The following is a 24,556-nucleotide window of genomic DNA, read 5'->3' on the forward strand; positions in this document are numbered from 1 at the left end:
AGAGAGCGGAGGAGCGGGGTGACGTGAGAGAACTTGGGAAGGTTGAACACCAGACGGGCTGCGGCGTTCTGGATGAGTTGTAGGGGTTTAATGGCACAGGCAGGGAGCCCAGCCAACAGCGAGTTGCAGTAATCCAGACGGGAGATGACAAGTGCCTGGATTAGGACCTGCGCCGCTTCCTGTGTGAGGCAGGGTCGTACTCTGCGGATGTTGTAGAGCATGAACCTACAGGAACGGGCCACCGCCTTGATGTTATTTGAGAACGACAGGGTGTTGTCCAGGATCACGCCAAGGTTCTTAGCGCTCTGGGACGAGGACACAATGGAGTTGTCAACCGTGATGGCGAGATCATGGAACGGGCAGTCCTTCCCCGGGAGGAAGAGCAGCTCCGTCTTGCCGAGGTTCAGCTTGAGGTGATGATCCGTCATCCACACTGATATGTCTGCCAGACATGCAGAGATGCGATTCGCCACCTGGTCGTCAGAAGGGGGAAAGGAGAAGATTAATTGTGTGTCGTCTGCATAGCAATGATAGGAGAGACCATGTGAGGTTATGACAGAGCCAAGTGACTTGGTGTATAGCGAGAATAGGTCAAAACACACATGCAGGGTACTGAATTAAAGCTACACTCGTTGTGAATCCAGCCAACAAGTCAGATTTTTAAAATGCTTTTCGGCGAAAGCATGAGAAGCTATTATCTGATAGCATGTAACACCCCAAAAGACCCGCAGGGGACGTAAACAAAATAATTAGCATAGTCGGCGCTACACAAAACGCACAAATAAAATATAAAACATTCATTACCTTTGACAATCTTCTTTGTTGGCACTCCTAGATGTCCCATAAACATCACTATTGGGTATTTTTTTCGTTTAAATCGGTCCATATTTGGATATAAATATGAACTTTACCGAACAAAACACATGTATTGTGTAACATGAAGTCCTATGAGTGTCATCTGATGAAGATCATCAAAGGTTAGTGATTAATTCTATCTATATTTGTGGTTTTTTGACTCCCCTCTTTGGCTGGAAAAATGGCTGGGTTTTTCTGTGAGTTGGTGGTGACCTAACATAATCGTTTGTGGAGCTTTCGCTGTAAAGCATTTTTGAAATCAGACACTGTGGCTGGATTAACAAGAATTTTCTCTTTAAAATGGTGCCTAATACTTGTATATTTGAGAAATTTGATTAGGAACCCCAGTCCTAGACAGGTTAACAATGGTTGAGAGAATGCCAAGCGTGTGCAAAGCTGTCATCAAGGCAAAGGGTGGCTACTTTGAAGAATCTCAAATTGAAAATATATTTGTTTAACATGTTTTTGGTTACTACATGATTCCATATGTGTTATTTCATAGTTTTGATGTCTTCACTATTATTCTACAATGTAGAAAATAGTAAAAATAAAGAAAACTTCTTGAATGAGTAGGTGTTCAAACTTTTGACTGGTACTGTTTATATAAATAAAGGGAGATAAGCTTAGGCCTAGCCCCAGAGAGATAGAGAAATTTACCAGCGGCATTGTACAACACCGATTATGTCAGATGGGTACTGCGTCTGCTATACAGATATAGGGTTACATAAGGAGGGTTAACTCATGAATGTTTAATCAAAATATTTTGTATAAAGATAAGCAATAATAAGTATATTATTAGATTATAGGACTAACTAGGAGTAACTCTGGTAGGCCTAAAACATTCTTCCTCACCTCAAGGTCAAATGTTGGAGTCAGTTGGAGTGTCGATAAAGCTTAATAATAGCCACACCACACCAAACCTTCACAAAAGATTCTTAACTTTATTGGGGTAATTTTCAAATGAAGTCAAGCCATTGTTTATATGTAAAAAAAATAACTGGTTTCAATTAATAAATAGGCTTACAATAATAACAATGATATACAATAATAATAAAATGAATTATTATAAATACGTAAATAAAAAAATGTAAGTTCCAAAATTGCATCCTACCTGAATTGCGAGTTGCACACTACATTTCTTCCCATCTTAGTCCACTACAATAAAAGAGGATATTACTCTTGTACACTTTTTCACTGTAGGCATAAGCCTGCTCTTTTTCATCTAACATTTGTTTAACAAAAAGGCCTCCATCTTCGTAATCAACAGTAACCTAGACCAAGGCTCCACTCTCTTTCGCTCTCTCCTCGATAGACGATAGACATTAGACAGACAGCCTCTCCGGGCCATTGCTGGCTCCAATTTTATTGGATTGGTTTCAGAAAAAAGCATAGACCAAGGTTCCACTCTCTTCCTCTCTCTCCTCAGCAGATGCCCGCAATGAGTGTGAGTGAGAATGATGGTGAAGCGCAAATTCGGGCTGAAGGCTATGATAGACAGCCTCTCCTGGCTACAATTTCATTTAATCGTCTTTTTTGCAATTATGCCTACCGGCTAATGGAAAACCTGGTGTGTGTGTGTGTGTGTGTTTGTAGGCAACCTGTCCCTCGGAAGCATAGTCTAGTAGCCTACTGACATTACAAGAATGTCTATGGCTATGAGACATTTTAAATTAGAGAAGAATGGATGAACCTTTTCAATGCTTGTTAAGGATACTATAGTTTCACATTGGATTTATTAGCCTCTTAGAACTCCTGCTCTATACTGCCCCTGTTGGAGAAAGTGCGTACCCATAGTAAACTGAAAATATTTTTACCCAAAATTGCTAATATATGCATATTTTTTTATTATTGAATAGAAAACACTCTAAAGTTTCTAAAACCGTTTAAATTATGTCTGTATGTAAAGCAGAAGTCTCAGGAGAGCCATTCTCCCAAACACTCTGTCAACAATGGAAAAGTTGGGTCTACTTTGACGTCATCGCCAACACCCTTCCCAGGCAGCTACGGATCCATGAACAGTCTCTGTCAGTTCAGCGCGATGTCTGCTTTCAAATGGCGTGTTCACTGTGAGAATCGCACGAGCCCTGCACCTTTGGCGCGTGAAATTCCGCGTGTCCCTCTCAAAACCGGGCACTCTATTGCACGCGACCGATTTGGAGTATGTCTTTTTCCAACATGCAGCATTCGAAGCCGGTTTGTCTGTTAGCGCTGTCCTTTGTTCTACATGCTAAAAACATCATAAAGCTCGATTTTGCACATCGTTTGACCAGTTTAATCGACATATAATATGTAAATTGGAAGTTTTAATGCGCAGAGTGCTGGACCAGAAGTCATTTTTGATGCATTCCAGCTGAAGCTGTTAGCATATGCTAATACAGGGACACACAACGTGAAACCAAATGATGTATTGGGTAAGTATGACTCCTACGTCTTCTGATGGAAGAACATCAAAGGTAAGGGAATATTTATGTGGTTATTTTGGGTTTCTGTGGACTCCAAACGTACTGCTAATATCGGAGCGCCGACTCCTAGTATAGCCAAGTGAACGATGTCTGTAACGTTAAAAATAAATGTAATACAGCGGTTGCATTAAGAAGAAGTGTATCTTTGTAACTATATGTAGAACATGTATATTTAGTCATGTTTATTGCTTGTTATCTGACGTTATCTGTCGGAGCTATCATCATTTCTCCTGACATTTGAGTAGCATGTTTTTTTTTTAAATGTTGTCAACCGAGATTTATGGATATTATATAGCATATTATTGAAAAAAAATTAAATGTACTGTGTAACATGTAATATTACTGTCATCTGATGAAGATTTTCAAAAGGTTAGTGAATTATTTATTTTTTAATCCTACTTTTAAATGTTATTTTTTCTGGGACAAAATGGCCGCCGCTTGCCTTTTATTTCGGTGGTGATCTAATATAAATATGTGCTATGTTTTCGCCGTAAAACATTTTAGAAATCTGACTTGCTGGGTAGATAAACAACTTGTTTATCTTTCATTTGAGCTATTTTACTTGTTTATGTGTGGAGGTTAAATATTTTTAGGAATATTTTTTCGCATTGTGCGTTATGCTAATGAGCTTGAGCCCTAGTCACGAACCCGCATACGGTATTGGTGGACTATGAGGTTAACTACAAAAAGGTATGACGTGTTATGATTTTAATCTGGTGCCATTCTGCACAAAAAACAAACAGAAAGGAAAGATATAACCCCTGATTCTTGCAATAGCTGCCTGGTATTGTGATGCAAACATATCATTGTAAATTCAAATTTGAATTCTAATGATGTTAATTGATGTGGCTCATACAATGGAATGCATTTTAAGTTGAATCAACAAATCACAGCACATATTTTAGGGTGTCCAATCAAAAATGCATCTGTTTAAAATAAAATGTTAATTGTGTCGATAATCCTCTAAGAAAACCAATGGTCCAAAACCTCACGTCTCTATCATAATTCGTTCAAAACTTGTTGAAGATTTTACCCTTGTAGGATGGTCAAAATTAGAGTGACTAAATAAATGGATGACAGAGAAAAAATGTGGTTATAATTCAGGAAAATAGCATTGCGTCAGTTAGGTTGGATGCTGTGTGAGAATTAAGGCTACTTGACAAGCTTACCATTGTACTCGTCGTCTTTCTTCTCAAATCTGGAGGACATAAAACATAAAACAATATCGATTTTGAGACCTGACGTAGTATTTTCATATTTTATACTGAACAAAAATATTAACGCAACATGTCAACCCATGCTTCATGAGTTGAAATGAAAGATTACTGAAAACTCTCAAATTTTGTGCATAAATTCGATTACATCCCTGTTAGTGAGCATTTCTCCTTTGCCAAGAAAGTCCATCCACCTGACAGATGTTTCATATCAAGAAGCTGATTAAACAGCAGGATCCTTACACAAGCACACCATGTGCTGGGGACAATAAAAGGCCACTCCAAAATGTTTTGTCACACAACACAATGCCACAGACGTCTCAAGTTTTGAGGGCACGTACAATTGGCATGCTGACTGCAGGAATGTTAATTTCTCTACCATAAGCCACCTCCAACGTCGTTTTAGAGAATTTGGCAGTACGTCCAACTGGCCTCACAACCGCAGACCATGTGTATCCACGACAGCCCAGGTCCTCCACATCCGGCTTCATCTGCGGGATCGTCTGAGACCAGCCACCTGGACAGCTGATGAAACTGTAGGATTGCACAATCAAATAATTACTGCACAAACTGTCAGAAACCGTCTCAAGGAATCTCATCTCAAGGAAGCTCACCAGGGTCTTGACTTGACTGCAGTTCGGTGTCGTAACGACTTCAGTGGGCAAATGGTTACCTTCGATGGCGACTGGCACACTGAAGAAGTGTGCTCTTCATGGATGAATCCTGGTTTCAATTGTAACGGGCAGACGGCAGGCAGCGTGTACGGCATCATGTGGGCGAGAGGTTTGCTGATGTCAACGTTGTGAACAGAATGCCTTATGGTGGCTGGCGGTGGGGTTATGGTATGGGCAGGCATGAGCTACGGACAACGACCACAATTACATTTTATCAATGTCAATTTGAATGCACAGAGATACCATGACGAGTTCCTGAGGTCCATGGTCATGCCTTTCATCCTCAGCCATCACCTCATGTTTCAGCATGATAATGCACAGAGATACCATGACAAGATCCTGAGGCCCATGGTCATGCCTTTCATCCTCAGCCATCACCTCCTGTTTCAGCATGATAATGCACAGAGATACCATGACGAGATCCTGAGGCCCATTGTCATGCCTTTCATCCTCAGCCATCACCTCATGTTTCAGCATGATAATGCACAGAGATACCATGACGAGATCCTGAGGCCCATTGTCATGCCTTTCATCCTCAGCCATCACCTCATGTTTCAGCATGATAATGCACAGAGATACCATGACGAGATCCTGAGGCCCATTGTCATGCCTTTCATCCTCAGCCATCACCTCCTGTTTCAGCATGATAATGCACAGAGATACCAGACGAGATCCTGAGGCCCATTGTCATGCCTTTCATCCTCAGCCATCACCTCATGTTTCAGCATGATAATGCACGGCCCCATGTCACAAGGATATGTACACAATTCCTGGAAGCTGAAAATGGCCCAGTTCTTCCATGGCCTGCATACTAACCAGATGTGTCACCCATTGAGCATGTTTGGGATGCTCTGGATTGACGTGTACGACAGCATGTTCCAGTTCCCGTCAATATACAGCAACTTTACACAGCCATTAAGCAACATTCCACAGGCCACAATCAATAGCCTGATCAACTCTGTGTGAAAAAGATGTGTTGCGCTGCATGAAGCAAACGGTGGTCACTCCAGATACTGACTGGTTTTCTGATCCACGCTCCTACCTTTTTTGTACGGTATCTGTGACCAACAGATGCATATCTGTATTCCCAGTCATGTGAAATCCATAGAGTAGGGCCCAATGAATTTATTTCAATTGACTGATTTCCTTATACGAACTGTAAATCAGTCAAATCTTTCAAATTGCTGCATATTGTGTTTCTATTTTTGTTCAGTGTAGTATACTCTGTTCATATTAATTTAAAGTTCCTGTTCTTTTTCGAAGACTTCTCACAAAAACACATGCATGTCTGTGAAATCTGTGAGCACTGAGTGTACCCCAAAGGTTTTTATTTCCAAAGCCTTTTACATTGAATTCAGCAATTGCCATACTAATCTTGCTATTTGCGACCCGTGGCAACAACGACCACAAAATATAAAATCCTCAAAAGTTTTGGCGATTAAAACTGCATCTCATCTGTCAACACGTCACTGTCAGCTCGTTGCTTATTATCGGCTGTATTAGGTTAGAAAACCAAACTTCTTGGATATAATGTTCATGATATGTTAGAGAAAGATCCCATTGAACAATTCAAAACATGAAGAATCATATTTGTCTTGGTAAAATGTATTTTATAACATAAGTGAAATGTCATTACCAAAACGTGTTTTCACCAACTCTGGGCAGAGAGGATGGACACCCTACATTGATGGCTAGACGTACTTTCACTTCCTGCATTGCTCCTTTGGGTACACTCACAATGGCTGCCAGTCCACCCTTTATGGCATCATTGATTTGAACACAGTCAGGAGTGAAAGAGGAGAAAAATGTGCGTCCCCCAAAAAACGATTTGCTATTCGAACGATTAGTACGGAGACACGCAGTCATTTTAGGTTCTCATTGTCACGTGCACAAATGCCTTTATTGTACCAAACCCAACACTGCAGTAATCAATATCAATGTAGCATTAAAAATAACATAAGGTAGAACAAAGAAACCTAGATACAAGGTCATTTCCAATACCATATTTACAATGTGCAATCTACAAACAATACGCCATAATGGCAAAGCGACGGTTTAGATTTTTTTGCAAATGTAAAAAAAAACAAGAAACATAAATACCTAACTTACATAAGTATTCAGAACCTTTGCTATGAGACTCGGAATTGAGCTCAGGTGCATCCTGTTTCCATTGATCATCCTTCACATGTTTCTACAATTTGATTGGAGTCCACCTGTAGTAAATTCAATTGATTGGACATAATTTGGAAAGGCACCTGTCAATTTTTTTATTTCTTTATTTTACCTTTATTTAACTAGGCAAGTCAGTTAAGAAAAAAATCTGTTCAGGAGCCTGTTGGTGTCAGGTTTGATGCACGGTACCGCTTGCTGTGTGAAAGCAGAGAGAACAGTCTATGGCTTGGGAATTGAAGCTGTTCAGGAGCCTGTTGGTGTCAGACTTGATGCACGGTACCGCTTGCTGTGTGAAAGCAGAGAACAGTCTATGGCTTGAGTGGATGAAGTCTTTAAATATTTTACATGCCGTCTGATAGAGGTCCTGGATGGCAGGGAGCTCGGCACCAGTGATGTACTGGGCTGTCCGCACCACCCAAAACCAACTGATCAGGCCTACCAACCTTGTGTCGTCAGCAAACTTGATGGGTGGGTCTAGGGTGTCTGGGATGATGGAGTAGATATGTGCCATAACTAGCATTTCAAAGCACTTCATGATTACAGATGTGAGTGCTACAGGGCAGTAGTTATTGTGGAATGAAGCCTTAAGAGTTTTTGGGAACAGGAACGATGGTGGTCATCTTAAGACGTGGGGATTACAAACTGGGACAAGGAGAGGTTGTAAATTACAGTGAATATGCCTGCCAGCATTTCTGTGCATGCTCCCTGGAATACCATCCAGCACTGCGGCCTTGCGAGTGAGATCACCCAGTCCTCTAGGTCGGCGGGGGCCCTCATGCACGGTACGGTGTTGTTATTGTTGAAGCGTACATAAAATGCATTGAGTTGGTCTGAAAAAGATGCATCGTTGGGCAGATCATGGCCCTGTGTGTGTGTGTGTATACGTGCATGTGAGTGTGTCTGCATGATCGCACATGTGTTTGTGTGTCAGGTTACAGCAGCTCACCACGGGGCCCCTCCTACTGCGTCTCTCCAGCCATTCGTGCTTCCAGTTGGGCATGCAGGTAGCTTTGAGTTTCTCCCGGATCATCCTGTCCTCAGGGCGGTCCTCAATCTTCTGCAGACCTCGCAGGGTGTCTTTACTCTCCATGTCGCAACTACACAAAAACCACAGAGAAAGCATAGTTAAACAATACACTCTACAGAGTGGGCATAATGTGCTAGTGTAGGGATGTGGTATGGTGAACCATGCTTGCATGATGAGTAACCTTGTCTAAGACCTGAAAACTTGGATTTTGGGAAGCTAACACATGTTGTGACTAAAGAGCCCGCAGAGAGAGCAGAGGAAGAGAACTCTACAGAGTATGACTAACCTTGTCTAAGACATGAAGATTTGCGTTAGCTCCCTGAGCTAATGCCTAGGCTTTGGCTCAAAAGGCTACCAAAGGGAGAGGGAGTAGAGTAAGATAATACGTGGTCTGCCATGCTACACGTCCAAGTCTCATTCATGGGGTTCGTATAGACCAGGGGTGTCAAAGTCAAATGGACGGAGGGCCAAATAAAAAAATCAGCTACAAGACGAGGGCCGGACTGTTCGAATGTTCATTGAAAAATTTTTAAATGACGCATATAGTCTAGTGAACCTAATTGAACCTACTGAAAACCTAACAAATATATTACAATATGATCAGATAAATAAAGCAATATTTTCTTATGGCTCTGTCAGTAATCTTTAATTTTCAACAGACACAAAAGACAAATTTCCTTTATATAAATATCCCCATAACATGAACATTAAATGAAAGAAACCGGTATTCAAGGCACCATCAGTAGACTATATTTTCTATTTTAGCAAAAGTGGGCTAAATTTACTTCAAAGAAAAAACAATAATAGCAATTTTCTATCATCCACTCAACTGAAATATTTTTAAAATATAATTGGATTGAAATACAAAAAAATAAAGTGCAAAAATCTATTAATCAAAAACAACACTTTGTTTAAGGAGAAGTAACATGCAGTGAAAACAAATATTAAATTTTAACTTTTAAACTTGAACTGAGTAAAAACTCTAAATATGTGATTGCACAGTAATGTTCACTTGTTTGAGGTTGAGGGTGATACTTGGTGGTGTCCCATCTTTTCCACAAGTTCATCAATGTTCGGGGTAAGGCTCTGAGCTGAAGAAATCCTCAGAATTGAGTGGAGGTGTTCAGCAGTAAGTCGACTTCTGTGTGATGTTTTGTTCAGGTTCATCAAAGAAAACAGTTGTTCACACAGGTATGTGCTGCCAAACATAGACAACGTTTGAGCAGCCTGGATGCGCAGCTGGGGCATTGTGCCGGGAGGAAACGGGCGAACTCCGCAGCACCCACTGCCGCATATTTTGCCCTCAGTGCATCATTGCATTGGAGGTCAATCAACTCCATTTGGAGGTTTGGTGGTGAGCTTTCCACGTCAACAGCAAATGGGTTACCGAGCAGTTCCAACCTGCTTTTTGTGCTTCAAAGTCAGCAAATCGGCGTCGAAAGTCAGCGGCAAGCATACCTATTTTATCAGCCAACTGTGTGCTCGGGAACGCACTGGTAGAGAGCTTCTCTTTCATGGTCTGGCAGCTGGGAAAGTGGCTCAAATTTTCTTTCCGCATCTCGTCTCCCACAGAGTCAGTTTGGTTTTAAATGCCTTCACTGTACTGTACATATCAGAGATGACACGATCCCGACCCTGCAGCTGCAAGTTTATTGCATTCAGATGACTCGTAATGTCACACAGAAAAGCCATTTCACACAGAAACATTTCGTCTCGGAGTTGTGTTGTGTCTTTCCCTTTGCTGTCCAAGAACAGACAAATCTCCTCACGAAGCTCGAAACATCTTTGAAGCACCTTTCCCTGGCTTAGCCATCGCACCTCTGTGTGATAAGGCAAATCACCATGCTCCGTTTCTAACTCCGTCAGAAATGCCTTGAACTGGCGGTGATTCAAACCTTTGGCTCTGATAAAGTTAACTGTGCGCGTGATGATGCTCATTACATGCTCCATTTTCAAGGCTTTACCGCACAACGCTTCCTGGTGTATGATACAATGATAAGCTGTCAGCTCACCTGTCGCGTTTTCCTCTTGCATCTTTTCCCGTATCTTCGCCACCAGTCCGCTCCTGTGTCCCACATCGCAGGTGCTCCGTCGGTTGTCAAACCCACGAGTTTTTCCCAAGGCAGCTCCATCTCATTTACACATCTTGACACCTCTTCATACAAATCATGCCCCGTAGTTGTGCCATGCATAGGACGTAAAGCCAAAAACTCCTCTGTCACGCTTAGGTTGGAGTCCACTCCGCGGATGAAAATTGACAACTGGGCAATGTCAGAAATGTCGGTGCTCTCATCCACAGCCAAGGAATATGCAATAAAATCTTTTCCCTTTTTCACAAGCTGCTCTTTTAGATTGATGGACAACTGGTCTACTCTCTCGGCAATGGTGTTTCTGCTCAGACTCACATTTAAAAAGAGTTGCCTTTTTCTGGGCAAACTTCGTCACAAACTTTAATCATGCAGTTTTTGATGAAATCCCCCTCCGTAAATGGCCGGGCTGATTTAGCGATCTCTTCTGCCAAAATAAAACTGGCCTTGACAGCAGCCTGGCCTTGTGATTTGGCTTTTTGAACAGAGCCTGTCGAGATTTGAGGCCTCGTTTTAATTCCTCTGCCTTTTGTAGCCTTTGTTCCATGTCCATATTCTTGTTTTTGTCCGCGTGTTTCGTTTCATAATGTCGTCTCAGATTATACTCTTTCAGTACCGCCACACTTTCTCCACACAGAAGACACACAGGTTTTCCAGCTACCTTCGTGAACATATACTCCGACTCCCACCTTGTTTGAAACCCCGGTTCTCAGTATCCACCTTCCGTTTTGCCATTTTTGATGGGTATCTGAAAGTTAATTTTACTGTGATGCTGACGACTGCTGTGCCAATAAATATTGAAATGAAGCAGCCTACTGCTCGGTGCGTCACCTTTGCATTGTGGGAAATGTAGTATTGGTGCGTGTAAAAGATCTGCGGGCTGCCGGCTTGCTGCGGGCCGGTTCTAATAATAAATCAAGATCATCCCAGGGGCCGTAAAAAACCTTCTTGCGGGCCGGATGTGGCCCGCGGGCCTTGACTCTGACATATGTGGTATAGACAGTGGCAAGTGAAATTCAATAACTTAAGGACCATCAATTTGTAATCATTCCTATTATGCAATTGTTTCTAGTCACCACCAGATGGCAATATATCGCCACAAAAAACTATTCATCACTACCAAGTTCTACTCTAACATATGCTTTACTTCTTATTTACTACCTACATGATTGGTAAGTCAGTACTGATGATGTTGACTTTTATGATATTCCTTATATGAACTAACTCAGTGAAATCTTTTACATTGTTTCATGTTTATATTGATGTTTAGTGTAAATAATAATATGAAATTGTCTTTAATGGCTATTATAATAAATGGTGTCCATGTCAGGATAACCAAAACATTTCTTGATTAAAGACTATCAGAAAGAATGTTGGTACTTATTTATTTTGATCAAAGCCATGAATGACTGAGTCACTCAGCTTTATGTAGGTGCCGTCAACTTGATTATTTAGCAGACATCACTTGTTTATATTTAGTCAACACATACATCTTAAGAATATCATGGAATATAATTCAACGTTTTTGTTTCTCTTAGAATAAAAAACCTTAGTGTAACAACAGTTTTAAGTAATACTGAAGAGTAGAAACAAAATAAGTGTATTTTTCAGGGTGTGCGCGTGCAGGACAGAGGAATAGCAACACTATTGTTATAAATTCAATCACCTTCTTCATCCTCATCATTCAGTTCACTGACATTTAATTTTGAAGCACAACTATCAATTTTTATTTTGTTAATGTTGCCCATTCATTGTCAGATAGAGACACATCAGCGCCTTGGGACCCAAAAGCGTAATCAGTGCTCTACCTCCACCTTGTGGTGATTTAGAGCAATGAAGCAGTGATGCAGGGTGCCATACTAAACCACAAATGACCTCTAAATGCCGCAGCATAATCTCAAAACTTTTAGTTGAGCAACCACTGTAGCTGATGGGATACACAAGCTAAATTCCTTGCCCATTGACGACAGTTTTATCATAAATTCAAAATGGACTGGTGTTCCAACAACGAGCTGCTGTTTTGGAATAATTGTGTCCTGTCTATTTTCCGCTTAGGCCACTTTGTGAACTGCTATTATTATATATATTTTTTTTATTTGATTTAACTAGCTAAGTCAGTTAAGAACAAATTCTTATTTACAATGACGGCCTACCCCGGCCAAACCCTAACCCAGACGACACTGGGCCAATCGTGCGCTGCCCTATGGGACTCCCAATCACGGCCGGTTGTGATACAGCCTGGAACAGAACCAGGGTCTGTAGTGACGCCTCTAGCACTGAGATGCAATGCCTTAGACTGCTGCAGTACTCGGGAGCCTTTGCATTTAGAATTGGTTAGCCTAGGCTATAACACCCCTAAACATAGACAGGTTCCACACTGAAACATTAGTTTGATAAAGACAAAAAGCTCATTTTAAATCAGAATCATTAAGCCTAGGCCTACTCACCAAACCAGATGTTGTGGCCATAATTCATCACCATGCAGTGTTCAATGTGGAATTCTTCATCCATTTTAAAAATTCAAAAAGAACAGACAGAATAAACTAAATCCAACGTCTGCATATCGAAAAGAAGACTGTCTTTCAACTCGCCAAATTGAGCCCAGTTTCAAATGATGACTCTTTTGAGAAGAACTGTTCCAGACGCGATATGCGCATCACTTCGCAGTGGCAACTTTATTTCATTTAGAAAAATATTCTGTTCAATTTTATTCTGTTATCTTACATCATGTTTTTTTTTACTATAAAATAGGTGTCTTGACTGTGATACGGGCTCGGGAAATAAGAGGGTCTTGTCTGCTAAATTAACAAAGCAAGGCTGTAATCGCAGCAAAAGGTGGCGCTACAAAGTATTAACTTAAGGGGGCTGAATAATTTTGCACGCCCAATTTTTCAGTTTTTGATTTATTAAAAAAGTTTGAAATATCCAATAAATGTCGTTCCACTTCATGATTGTGTCCCACTTGTTGTTGATTCTTCACAAAAAAATACAGTTTTATATCTTTATGTTTGAAGCCTGAAATGTGGCAAAAGTTCGCAAAGTTCAAGGGGGCCGAATACTTTCGCAAGGCACTGTAGCTGATGACACAACAGTGATAGGCCTGATCACCGACAACAATGAGATCAGGAGGAGGAGGTCAGAGACCTGACTGTGGTGCAAGGACAACAACCTCTCCCTCAACGTGATCAAGACAAAGGAGATGATTGTGGACAAAAGGAAAAGGAGGCCCGAGCATGCCCCCATTCTCTTCGACGGGGCTGTAGTGGAGCAGGTTGAGAGCTTCAAGTTCCTTGGCATCCACGTCACCAAAAACGACAAAGCCTATTCCACCTCAAAAGACTGAAAATATTTGACATGGGTCCTTAGATCCTCAAAAGGTTTTACATCTGCACCATCAAGAGCATCCTGACGGGTTGCATCACTGCCTGGTATGGCAACTGGTCGGCCTCCGACCGCAAGGCACTACAGAGGGTAGTGCATACGGCCCAGTGCATCACTGGGGCCAAGCTTCCTGCCATCCAATACCTCTATACCAGGCGGTGTCAGGAAGGCCCGAAAACTGTCAGACTCCAGCCACCCTAGTCATAGACTGTTCTCTCTGCTACCGCACAACAAGCGGTACCAGAGTGCCAAGTCTATGTCCAAGAGGCTTCTTAACAGCTTCTACCCCAAAGCCATAAGACTCCTGAACATCTAATCAAATGGCTACCCAGACTTTTGCATTGCCCCCCACGCTGCTGCTACTCTCTGTTATTATCTATGCATAGCCACTTTAATAACTCTACCTACATGTACATAATTACCTCAATTACATCGACACCGGTGCCCCTGCATATTAACACATTGACTCTGTACTGATACCCCCTGTAATATAGCCCCACTATTGTTATTTACTGCTTCTCTTTAATTATTTGCTATTCTTATCTCTAACTTTTGTTGTTGTATTTTCTTAAAACTGCATTCTTGGTTAAGGGCTTGTAAGTAAACATTTCAACTGTTGTATTCGGCACATGTGACAAATAACATTTGATTTGATTTAACAGTGGTTGAGAGATTGCCAAGCGTGTGCAAAGCTGTCATCAAGGCAAAGGGTAGCAACTTTGAAGAACCTCAAATTGAAAATATATTTGTTTAACACGTTTTTGGTTACTACATGATTCCATATGTGTTATTTCATCGTTTTGATGTCTTCACTATTATTCTACAATGTAGAAAATAGTAAAATAAAATAAAATCCGTGAATGAGTAGATGTGTCCAAACTAGTGACTGGTACTGTAAACCAACATGTCATACATACCCTCTAACTTTTTGTCTAAGTTATTAAAAAAGTGGTCAAAGTAAAACTGAAAGCGTGAACCACGGCTTTTAACCAGGGCAAGGTGACTTTGAAACATGACCGAATACAAACAGTGTAGCTATTCCCTCCGCAAGGCAATCAAACAAGCTAAGCGTCAGTATAGAGACAAAGTAGAGTCACAATTCAACGGCTTAGACACAAGAGGTATGTGGCAGGGTCGACAGTCAATCACAGATTACAAAAAGAAAACCAGCCACGTCGCGGACCAGGATTTCTTGCTCCCAGACAGACTGAATCACTTTTTTGCCCGCTTTGAGGACAATACAGTGCCACTGACACGGCCCACAACCAAAACCTGCGGACTCTCCTTCATTGCAGCCAACGTGAGTAAAACATTTAAACCTGTTAACCCTCGCAAGGCTGCAGGCCCAGACGGCATCCCCAGCCGTGTCCTCAAAGCATGCGCATACCAGCTGGCTGGTGTGTTTACGGACATATTCAATCAAACCTTATCCCAGTCTGCTGTTCCCACATGCTTCAAGAGGGCCACCCTTGTCCCTGTTCCCAAGAAAACTAAGGTAACTGGGCTAAATGACTACCGCCCCGTAGCACTCACTTCCGTCATCATGAAGTGCTTTGAGAGACTAGTCAAGGACCATATCACCTCCACCCTACCTGACACCCTAGACCCACTCCAATTTGCTTACCGCTCAAATACGTCCACAGACGACGCAATCGCAACCACACTGCACACTGCCCTAACCCATCTGGACAAGAGGAATACCTATGTAAGAATGCTGTTCATTGACTACAGCTCAGCATTTAACACCATAGTACCCTCCAAACTCGTCATCAAGCTCGAGACCCTGGGTCTCGACCCCGCCCTGTGCAACTGGGTACTGGAATTCCTTATGGGCCGCCCCCAGGTGGTGAGGGTAGGTAACAACATCTCCACCCCCCTGATCCTCAACACTGGGGCCCCACAAGGGTGCGTTCTGAGCCCTCTCCTGTACTCCCTGTTCACCCACGACTGCGTGGCCATGCATGATTCCAACTCAATCATCAAGTTTGCGGACGACACTACAGTGGTAGGCTTGATTACCAACAACGACGAGATGGCCTACAGGGAGGAGGTGAGGGCCCTCGGAGTGTCGTGTCAGGAAAATAACCTCACACTCAACGTCAACAAAACAAAGGATATGATTGTGGACTTCAGGAAACAGCAGAGGGAGCACCCCCCTATCCACATCGATGGGACAGTAGTGGAGAGGGTAGTAAGTTTTAAGTTTCTCGGCGTACACATCACGGACAAAATGAATTGGTCCACCCACACAGACAGCGTTGTGAAGAAGGCGCAGCATCGCCTCTTCAACCTCAGGAGGCTGAAGAAATTGGGCTTGTCACCAAAAGCACTCACAAACTTCTACAGATGCACAATCGAGAGCATCCTGTCGGGCTCTATCACCGCCTGGTACGGCAACTGCTCCGCCCACAACCGTAAGGCTCTCCAGAGGGTAGTGAGGTCTGCACAACGCATCACCGGGGGCAAACTACCTGCCCTCGAGGACACCTACACCACCTGATGTCACAGGAAGGCCATAAAGATCATCAAGGACAACAACTACCCGAGCCACTGCCTGTTCACCCCGCTATTATCCAGAAGGCGAGGTCAGTACAGGTACATCAAAGCAGGGACCGAGAGACTGAAAAACAGCTTCTATCTCAAGGCCATCAGACTGTTAAACAGCCACCACTAACATTGAGTGGCTGCTGCCAACACACTGACTCAACTCCAGCCACTTTAATAATGGGAATTGATGGAAATTGATGTAAAATATATCACTAGCTACTTTAAACAATGCTATTTAATATAATGTTTACATACCCTACATTACTCATCTCATATGTATATGTATATACTGTACTGTACTATATCATCTACTGCATCTTTATGTAATACATGTATCACTAGCCACTTTGAACTATGCCACTTTGTTTACATACCCTACATTACTCATCTCATATGTACAGTGGGGCAAAAAAGTATTTAGTCAGCCACCAATTGTGCAAGTTCTCCAACTTAAAAAGATGAGAGAGGCCTGTAATTTTCATCATAGGTACACTTCAACTATGACAGACAAAATGAGATAAAAAAATCCAGAAAATCACATTGTAGGATTTTTAATGAATTTGTTTGCAAATTATGGTGGAAAATAAGTATTTGGTCACCTACAAATACTGTACTCGATACCATTTACTGAATCATGCCTATGCCGTTCTGTACCATCACTCATTCATATATATTTATGTACATATTCTTTATCCCTTTACACTTGTGTGTATAAGGTAGTAGTTCTGGAATTGTTAGGTTAGATTACTCGTTGGTTATTACTGCATTGTCGGAACTAGAAGCACAAGCATTTTGCTACACTCGCATTAACTGCTAACCATGTGTATGTGACAAATACATTTGATTTGATCAAAACGTTGTACACAAGCAACTCAAGCGAGACCAGTCTGCACGTTTAAAGTTTGAACGCCATTTCTAGTTGAAACAGTGTAAGAGGAGTAGTGTGCTAAAAAGTAATAATAATAAAAAGTATGTAGAAGATTTAAGCTGGGGCTTTTGATTTGCAAGCCCCACAATTAGTAGTCAACCGCTTGGTTTGGCTTGGCTTCGCCTAAATAACAGGAGTAAACATTTGCATAACAAGTCAGATAATAAGTTGCATGGACTAACTCTGTGCTCAATAACAGTGTTTAACATGACTAGCCCATCTCTGTACCCCAGTCATACAATTATCTGTAAGGTCCCTCAATTGAGCAGTGAATTTCAAGCACAGATTCAACGACAAAGACCAGGGATGTTTTCCAATGCCTCGCAATTGGTAGATGGGTAAAGAAAAAAGCAGACATTGAATATCCCTTTGGGCATGGTGAAGTTATTAATTTACATTTACATTTAAGTCATTTAGCAGACGCTCTTATCCAGAGCGACTTACAAATTGGTGCATTCACCTTATGACATCCAATTAATTACACTTTGGATGGTGTATCAATACACCCAGTCACTGCAAAGATACAGGTGTCCTTCCTAACTCAGTTGACAGAGAGGAAGGAAACCGCTCAGGGATTTCACCATGAGGCCAATGGTGATTTTAAACCAGTTACAGAGTTAAATGGCTGAGATGGGTGAAAATGAAGACAAAGTGAAAAGGAAGCCTGTACAGAATAAAGATATTCCAAAACATGCATCCTGTTTGCAATAAGGCACTAAATGTAATACCGCAGAAAATGTTGCAAAGAAATTAACTTTTTTTCCTGAATACAAAGTATTATGTTGGGGCAAATCCAACACAACACATCACTGAGCACCACTCTTCATATTTTTAAGCATGGTCGTGGCTGCATCATGTTATAGGTATGCTTGTCATTGGCAAGGACTAAGGAGTGTTTTAGGATAAAAAGAAAAGGAATAGAGCTAAGCAAAATCCTAGAAGAAAAGCTAGTTCAGTCTGCTTTCCACCAGATACTGGGAGACAAATGCACTTTTCAGTAGGACAATAACCTAAATCCCAAGACCAATTATACATTGGAGTTACTTACAAGACAACATTGAATGTTCCTGAGTGGCCTAGTTACAGTTTTGCATTAAATCTGCTTGATGGCAAGACTTGAAAATGGCTGTTTAGCAATGATAAACATCCAACTTGAAAGAGCTTGAATAATTTTTTTAAGAATGGGAAAATATTGTACAATCCAGGTTTGCAAAGCTCTTAGAGACGTAACCAGAAAGACTCACAGCTGTAATCACTTCCAAATGTGATTCTAACATGTATTGACTCAGGGGATTGGATACTTATCTAAACAAAATGTAGTGTTTTATTTTTCATTAATAAATACAAATTGTTCAAATTTTTCTTCACTTTGACATTCGAGGAGTTTGTTTAGATCGTTGACAAAAAATGACAATTAAATCCAAAAGATATGAACCAATCAAGAGGTGTGAATACTTTCTGAAGGCACTGTATTCAATATGCAATATAGGAATTAGGATTTGTTATATGTAATGGTAATAAATTAAACCTTGTCGTGCACTGTTGGAATAGGTCTATAGATAAATGTGTACATATTTATTTCCAGTGCGGGCCGTGTTTTCTAAAAATACAGTAAAACTATTTTTTTATGTCCATCCCTAATCAAACGTGATGAGGGGAATCACTTTCGCATGATGAACCACTTACCATAACCTCTATGATCTGAAGACTTGAGTTAGCTCCCCAAGCTAGTGCCTAGGCTTTAGCTCAGCAGGATTACACAGTCTTGTCACACTGGAAACCCCGGTTTAAATGCAGTTGATCACACTACCATACATTGCTCTGCTGAAAGAGTCGATCTCCAATGTGCTGGCGATAAACTCTATTAAAGGGAAGTTCTAAACTAGTACAGAAAAGTAATTCCGCTAAAACACTTGACTACAAAAAGATTCCACTTTTCACACTGTAGGCTGACTTCACTCCATCTCACAACAGACTGTATGCTTCTGTTTTGACCGTGTAAATGTATGATTGGAAAGTGTCACAACATGAAGCATTATCAAAAATCCAAATGCATCTCAAATGAACTACTTACAAGACATCAATATCTACTCTCGCAAACATACTGTTTTGGGAATCTACATAAACATTAAAGTGGCATTATTTAAAGTGGCATTGTTTAAAGTGACTAGTGATGCATTATTAAGTGTCCAGTGATTGGGTCTCAATGTGGACAGCAGCCTCTCTGAGTTAGTGATGGCTGTTTAGCAGTCTGATGGCCTTGAGATAGAAGCTGTTTTTCAGTCTCTCGGTCCCAGCTCTGATGTACCTGTACTGACCTCGCCTTCTGGATGATAGCGGGGTGAACAGTCAGTGGCTCGGGTGGTTGTTGTCCTTGATGATCGTTTTAGCCTTCCTGTGACATCGGGTGCTGTAGGTGTCATTGAGGACAGGTAGTTTGCCCCCGGTGATGCGTTGTGCCGACCGCACCACCCTCTGGAGAGCCTTGAAGTTGAGGGCGGTGCTGTTGCCGTACCAGGCTGTGAAACAGCCCGACAGGGTGCTCTCGGTTGTGCATCTGTAGAAGTTTGTCAGTGTTTTGGGTGACAAGCCAAATTTCCTCAGCCTCCTGAGGTTGAAGAGGCGCTGCTGTGCCTTCTTCACCACACTGCCTGTGTGGGTGGACCATTTCAGTTTGTCTGTGATGGGTACGCCCAGGAACTTAACATTTTCCAATTGCGTCATCTGTGGACCTGTTGGGGCGGTATGCAAACTGAAGTGTGTCTAGGGTGGCCGGTAAGATGGCAGTGATATGATCCTTGACTAGCCTCTCAAAGCACTTCATGATGACAGAAGTGAGTGCCAAGGGGCGGTAGTAATTTAGTTCAGTCATCTTTGCCTTCTTGGGTACAGGAACAATGGTAGCCATCTTGAAGCATATGGGGAAACCAGACTGGGATAGGGAGCGATTAAATATGTCTGTAAACACACCAGCTAGCTGGTCTGCGCATATCTGAGGACACGGCTAGGGTCAGCAGCCCTGCGAGGGATAACATGTTTAAATGTTTTACTCACGTCAGCCACTGAGAAGGTGCGGGGGGGCTGCAAGTCTTTGTTAGCCAGCCGCAATGGTGGCACTGTATTATCCTCAAAGCAGGCAAATAATGTGTTTAGTTTGTCTGGAAGCGTGACGTTGGTATCCGTGACGTGGCTGTTTTTGTTTTTGTAGTCCGTGATTTCTTTTAGACCCTGCCGCATACGTCTCGTGTCTGAGCTGTTGAATTTCGACTCCACCTTGTCCCTGTACCGGCATTTCACTTGTTTGATTGCCTTGTTGAGGGAACTACACTGTTTATATTCAGCCATATCACCAGACCTCTTTCCATGGTTTTCAGTTTTTCGCGAATGCCATCATCCATCCACGGTTTCTGGTTAGGGTAGGTTTTAATAGTCACAGTGGGTACAACATCTCCAATACACTTATTTATAAACACACCCACGTGTCAGCGTTCTCTGAAGCTGACTGGAAAATATTCCGGGTGATCAAAACAATCATGGAGTGTGGCTTCCGATTGGTCAGACCAGCGTTGAATGGTTCTTGGCACTGGTACATCCTGTTTGAGTTTCTGCCTATGAACCGGGACGAGCAAGATGGCATCGTGGTTGGATTTGCCGAAGGGAGGGCGGGGGAGGGCTTTGTGTGCATCGCGGAAGTTAGAGTAGCAGTGGTCGAGAGTATCAGCCCTACGTGTCGTGCAATCAATATGCTGAAAACATTTAGGCAACATTTACTGTATCTCAAATTTGCTTTGTTAATATCCCCAGCTACAATAAATGCAGCCTCCGGGTATATAGTTTCCAGTTTACATAGAGACCAGTAAAGCTCCTTGAGGACCGTCTTGGTGTTCACTTGAGTGGGGATGTACACAGCTGTCACTATAACTGACGAGAATTCTCTTGGTAGGTAGAATGGCCGTTATTTGATTGTAAGGAATTCTAGGTCGGGTGAGCAGAAGGAATTGAGTTCCTGTGTGTTGTTATGATCACACCATGAGTTGTTAATCATAAAGCATACACCCCTGCCCTTCCTCTTCCCAGAGAGGTGTTCATCTCTGTCGGTGCGATGCATGGAGAAGCCCTGTGGCTGGACCGATTCAGACAACATATCCTGAGAGAGCAATGTTTCTGCGAAACAGAGAATGTTACAATCTCTGATGTTTCTCTGGAAGGCAACCCTTGCTCAAATTTAATCTACCTTGTTGTCAAGAGACTGGACATTGACGAGTAGTATACTCGGGAGCGGTGAGCAATGTGCCCGTTTACGAAGCCTGACCGGAAGACCTTCTGTGTCGCCGTTGTTTTTGGTCAGCTGCTGGGATTAGATCCATTGTCCTGGGTGGTGGTCCGAAGAGAGGACTGCTTCGGGAAAGTCGTATTCCTGGTCGTAATGTTGGAAAATTGGCTTTGCTCTTGTATCCAATAGTTCTTCCCGGCTGTATGTAATAAGACTTAAGATTTCCTGTGGTAACAATGTAAGAAATAATACATAAAAAATAAAATTCTGCATGGTTTCCTAAGAACGCGAAGCGAGGCAACCATCTTTGTCGGCGCCATTTTATTATTTTGCATTGTAGATATGTGGTAGTGGAGTATGGGCCCGAGGGCACACACTTAATGTGTTGTGAATTCTGTAATCAATGTATTGTAATGTTTTTCAAATTGTATAACTGGCTTAACTTTGCCGGACCCCAGGAAGAGTAGCTGCTCCCTAACCAAAACGTCACCGTGAGATCCAACACGTTGCTGGCACCAGTGAGATAATGGACGGAGTGAGAAAATCACAGCGCTGATTACACAAATTATTGCAGTTGATATGCAGCCATTGTCAACAGTAGAGGGTGTCTGTTTCAATGCCCTAATGGCAAATCTAGAACCAGACTAAAAGATGCCATGTCGGAAAAATGTCACGGCCCGGATGGAGAAATTGTACAATGATTGCTCTGCAAATACAAAGCGTGAGCTCTCAAAACACTATACGTGGTGTTAACAACAGATTGATGGACGTCTATGAACACGCTGTCAAACATCACTGCAACGAGCCGTCACATTGATGAGAAGTGGGACATGAAGTCCCATGTACTGAGAACATGGAGGAGAGGCACACAGCAGAGAAGCTAAAATGGCATTAACTACCATCGTTGCGGAGTGGGTGGGAGACAGCAGTAAGGTGAGCGCCGTCTGGTACAAGAACCTACTGTTTGAGCCATCTTGCCCAAACAGAATGAGAGCATTCGGAGGCCTATATGGGCCTTATAAACTCTGGGGGCTCCACGTGTATTATGTTAACTAATGTATACTTCCCAATACAACCCCAGAGCAAACAAATCCTCCTCCTACCCCTGGCCAGTCTGTGTTTAAGGCTGTCGGGTTGGAGTGCTTCAGAACAAATATTCCGCCTCACAGAGGAGGATGTTATGTTAAGGAGCCACAGCAGTCTGAGCCCGTTAGATTTACAGTACATCATACAAATGGGAACTGACAGTATTGTTCGCTGCACTCCCGATGCTGCTTTGTGAATGAGCGTCCCCCTTGGACCCCTTTCAGGTCCAAACACTTTGCCTTAAAGACTTGGAGTCTTTTTCCATTGGCTGGACTTGGAGGTGTGGACTGGTCACTCATTAGGTCAAAAGTGCATGAATCTTGCTCAAATCACTTCTTCAAATGTAAATTCTCAATTTCATTTGAACCATAGAAAAAGTTTAAAAAAGTTTAAAAAAGGACAAAGTCCCTAGAGCTACTAACTCCTTGAACAAACAAAAGGCCATTGGTGACCATTCAAGACCTCCCACTTGGGAAAATTACAAACTCATGAGAAAAAAAATACCACATCTAGCTGAAACATCAAAAGTCTCTCACAAAACTGTTATCATTGGTTGTTGGGCCGATGATTCAAATTGGAGGGTAAAAATCTTAAATCAATTATATCAGCCTTTCCTCTGAGAGGGAAAATCGCTCCATTGGATACCGTTGTTTGCCAGATCTCACTGCAATGGCTGGTCAAAAGTAGTGCACGATCATGGGAATAGGGTGCCATTTGGGACGCATCCCTTCACTTAATGAGTGGAGTGAACGACCCAGCGAGGTGGATCCCTCATCCTGAAAGGAACTCACCCAGTGGGCTAAGCTTTCGGCTCCACATGTCCGTGGGGAGTCACACGCAGACCAGGGCGAGCTGCGGCAACTAGTCATCTTTAATTTACATTCTGATCAATGGCTCTACCCCCTTTGGCCTTTTCTGTTAGTCGATTGAATAGGGGGTTCGACTTGACGTGGCAAAAAATGTCTGTTGGTTCGACAATAACAAGTGGTTGGTTGGTTGGGGGGACAGGAAGTCTTCCTGTTCTGAGAATTGAAGAGTCATTTGAAGTAGAAGATATTGCAACAAGGAAGTGGACTGGGGTTTAAGGAGCGGCAGGTGGCCTTGCGGTTAGAGGTTAGAGCATTGGGCCAGTAACCGAAATGTTGCTGGATTGAATCCCTGGGCTGACAAGGTAAAAATCTGTCATTCTGCCCCTGAACAAGGCAGATAATCCACTGTTCCCGGGTAGACCGTCATTGTAAATAAGAATTTGTTCTTAACTGACTTGCCTAGTTAAATAAAGGTTAAATAAAATAAATAAATATGGGGCAAATGTTTATGTGAGGTTGATGGTTTGTAATTGTTAGTGAAATTGCTTCAAGGATCAGAGTCAGATGTACTCGTGGATACCACATTTATGTTTCGCGAGCCAATGCTATCTAGTGTTAGCACAATGACGAAGTCTATAGGAACAGCTATCATGTTAGCTGTTCCTAAAGACTTCCAGTCATTGTCCTAATGCTAGTTAGCAATTGCGCAAAAGCTAGAATGCAACTTCCATCAAACTGCAAATAGTAAAAATAACAATGGTATCCACAAGTTCATCTGACTCTGGGAAAGTAGATGAAGGCTAAATCCAGAACTATCCTTTTAATGTGTAGGCTTAACCTTTTGCGTGTAGGGGCAGTATTTTTGTTTTTGGCTAAACAAATACCCATTTGAAACTGCCTATTTCTCAGCCCCAGAAACTAGAATATGCATATAATTCTCAGATTATGATAGAAAACACTCTAAAGTTTCCAAAACTGTAAAAATATTGTCTGTGAGTATAACATAACTGATATTGCAGGCGAAAGCCTGAGGAAAATCCA

At 42.1% G+C, this 24,556-nt stretch overlaps 1 protein-coding gene across 1 annotated transcript in view; it reads right to left on the reverse strand.

Annotated features, from left to right (window-relative positions):
- The window catches only part of LOC115147124 (mitogen-activated protein kinase kinase kinase 1-like), a 191,321-nt gene that overhangs the window by 106,830 nt on the left and 59,935 nt on the right, over positions 1 to 24,556 (reverse strand). Inside the window, 1 exon segment of the mRNA XM_065004604.1 lies at positions 8,324 to 8,474. Within this exon segment, the coding sequence (XP_064860676.1) occupies positions 8,324 to 8,474 (151 nt within the window).

This window comes from Oncorhynchus nerka, linkage group LG19 (assembly GCF_034236695.1).
Source record: "Oncorhynchus nerka isolate Pitt River linkage group LG19, Oner_Uvic_2.0, whole genome shotgun sequence".
Classification (NCBI taxonomy): Eukaryota; Metazoa; Chordata; class Actinopteri; order Salmoniformes; family Salmonidae; genus Oncorhynchus; species Oncorhynchus nerka.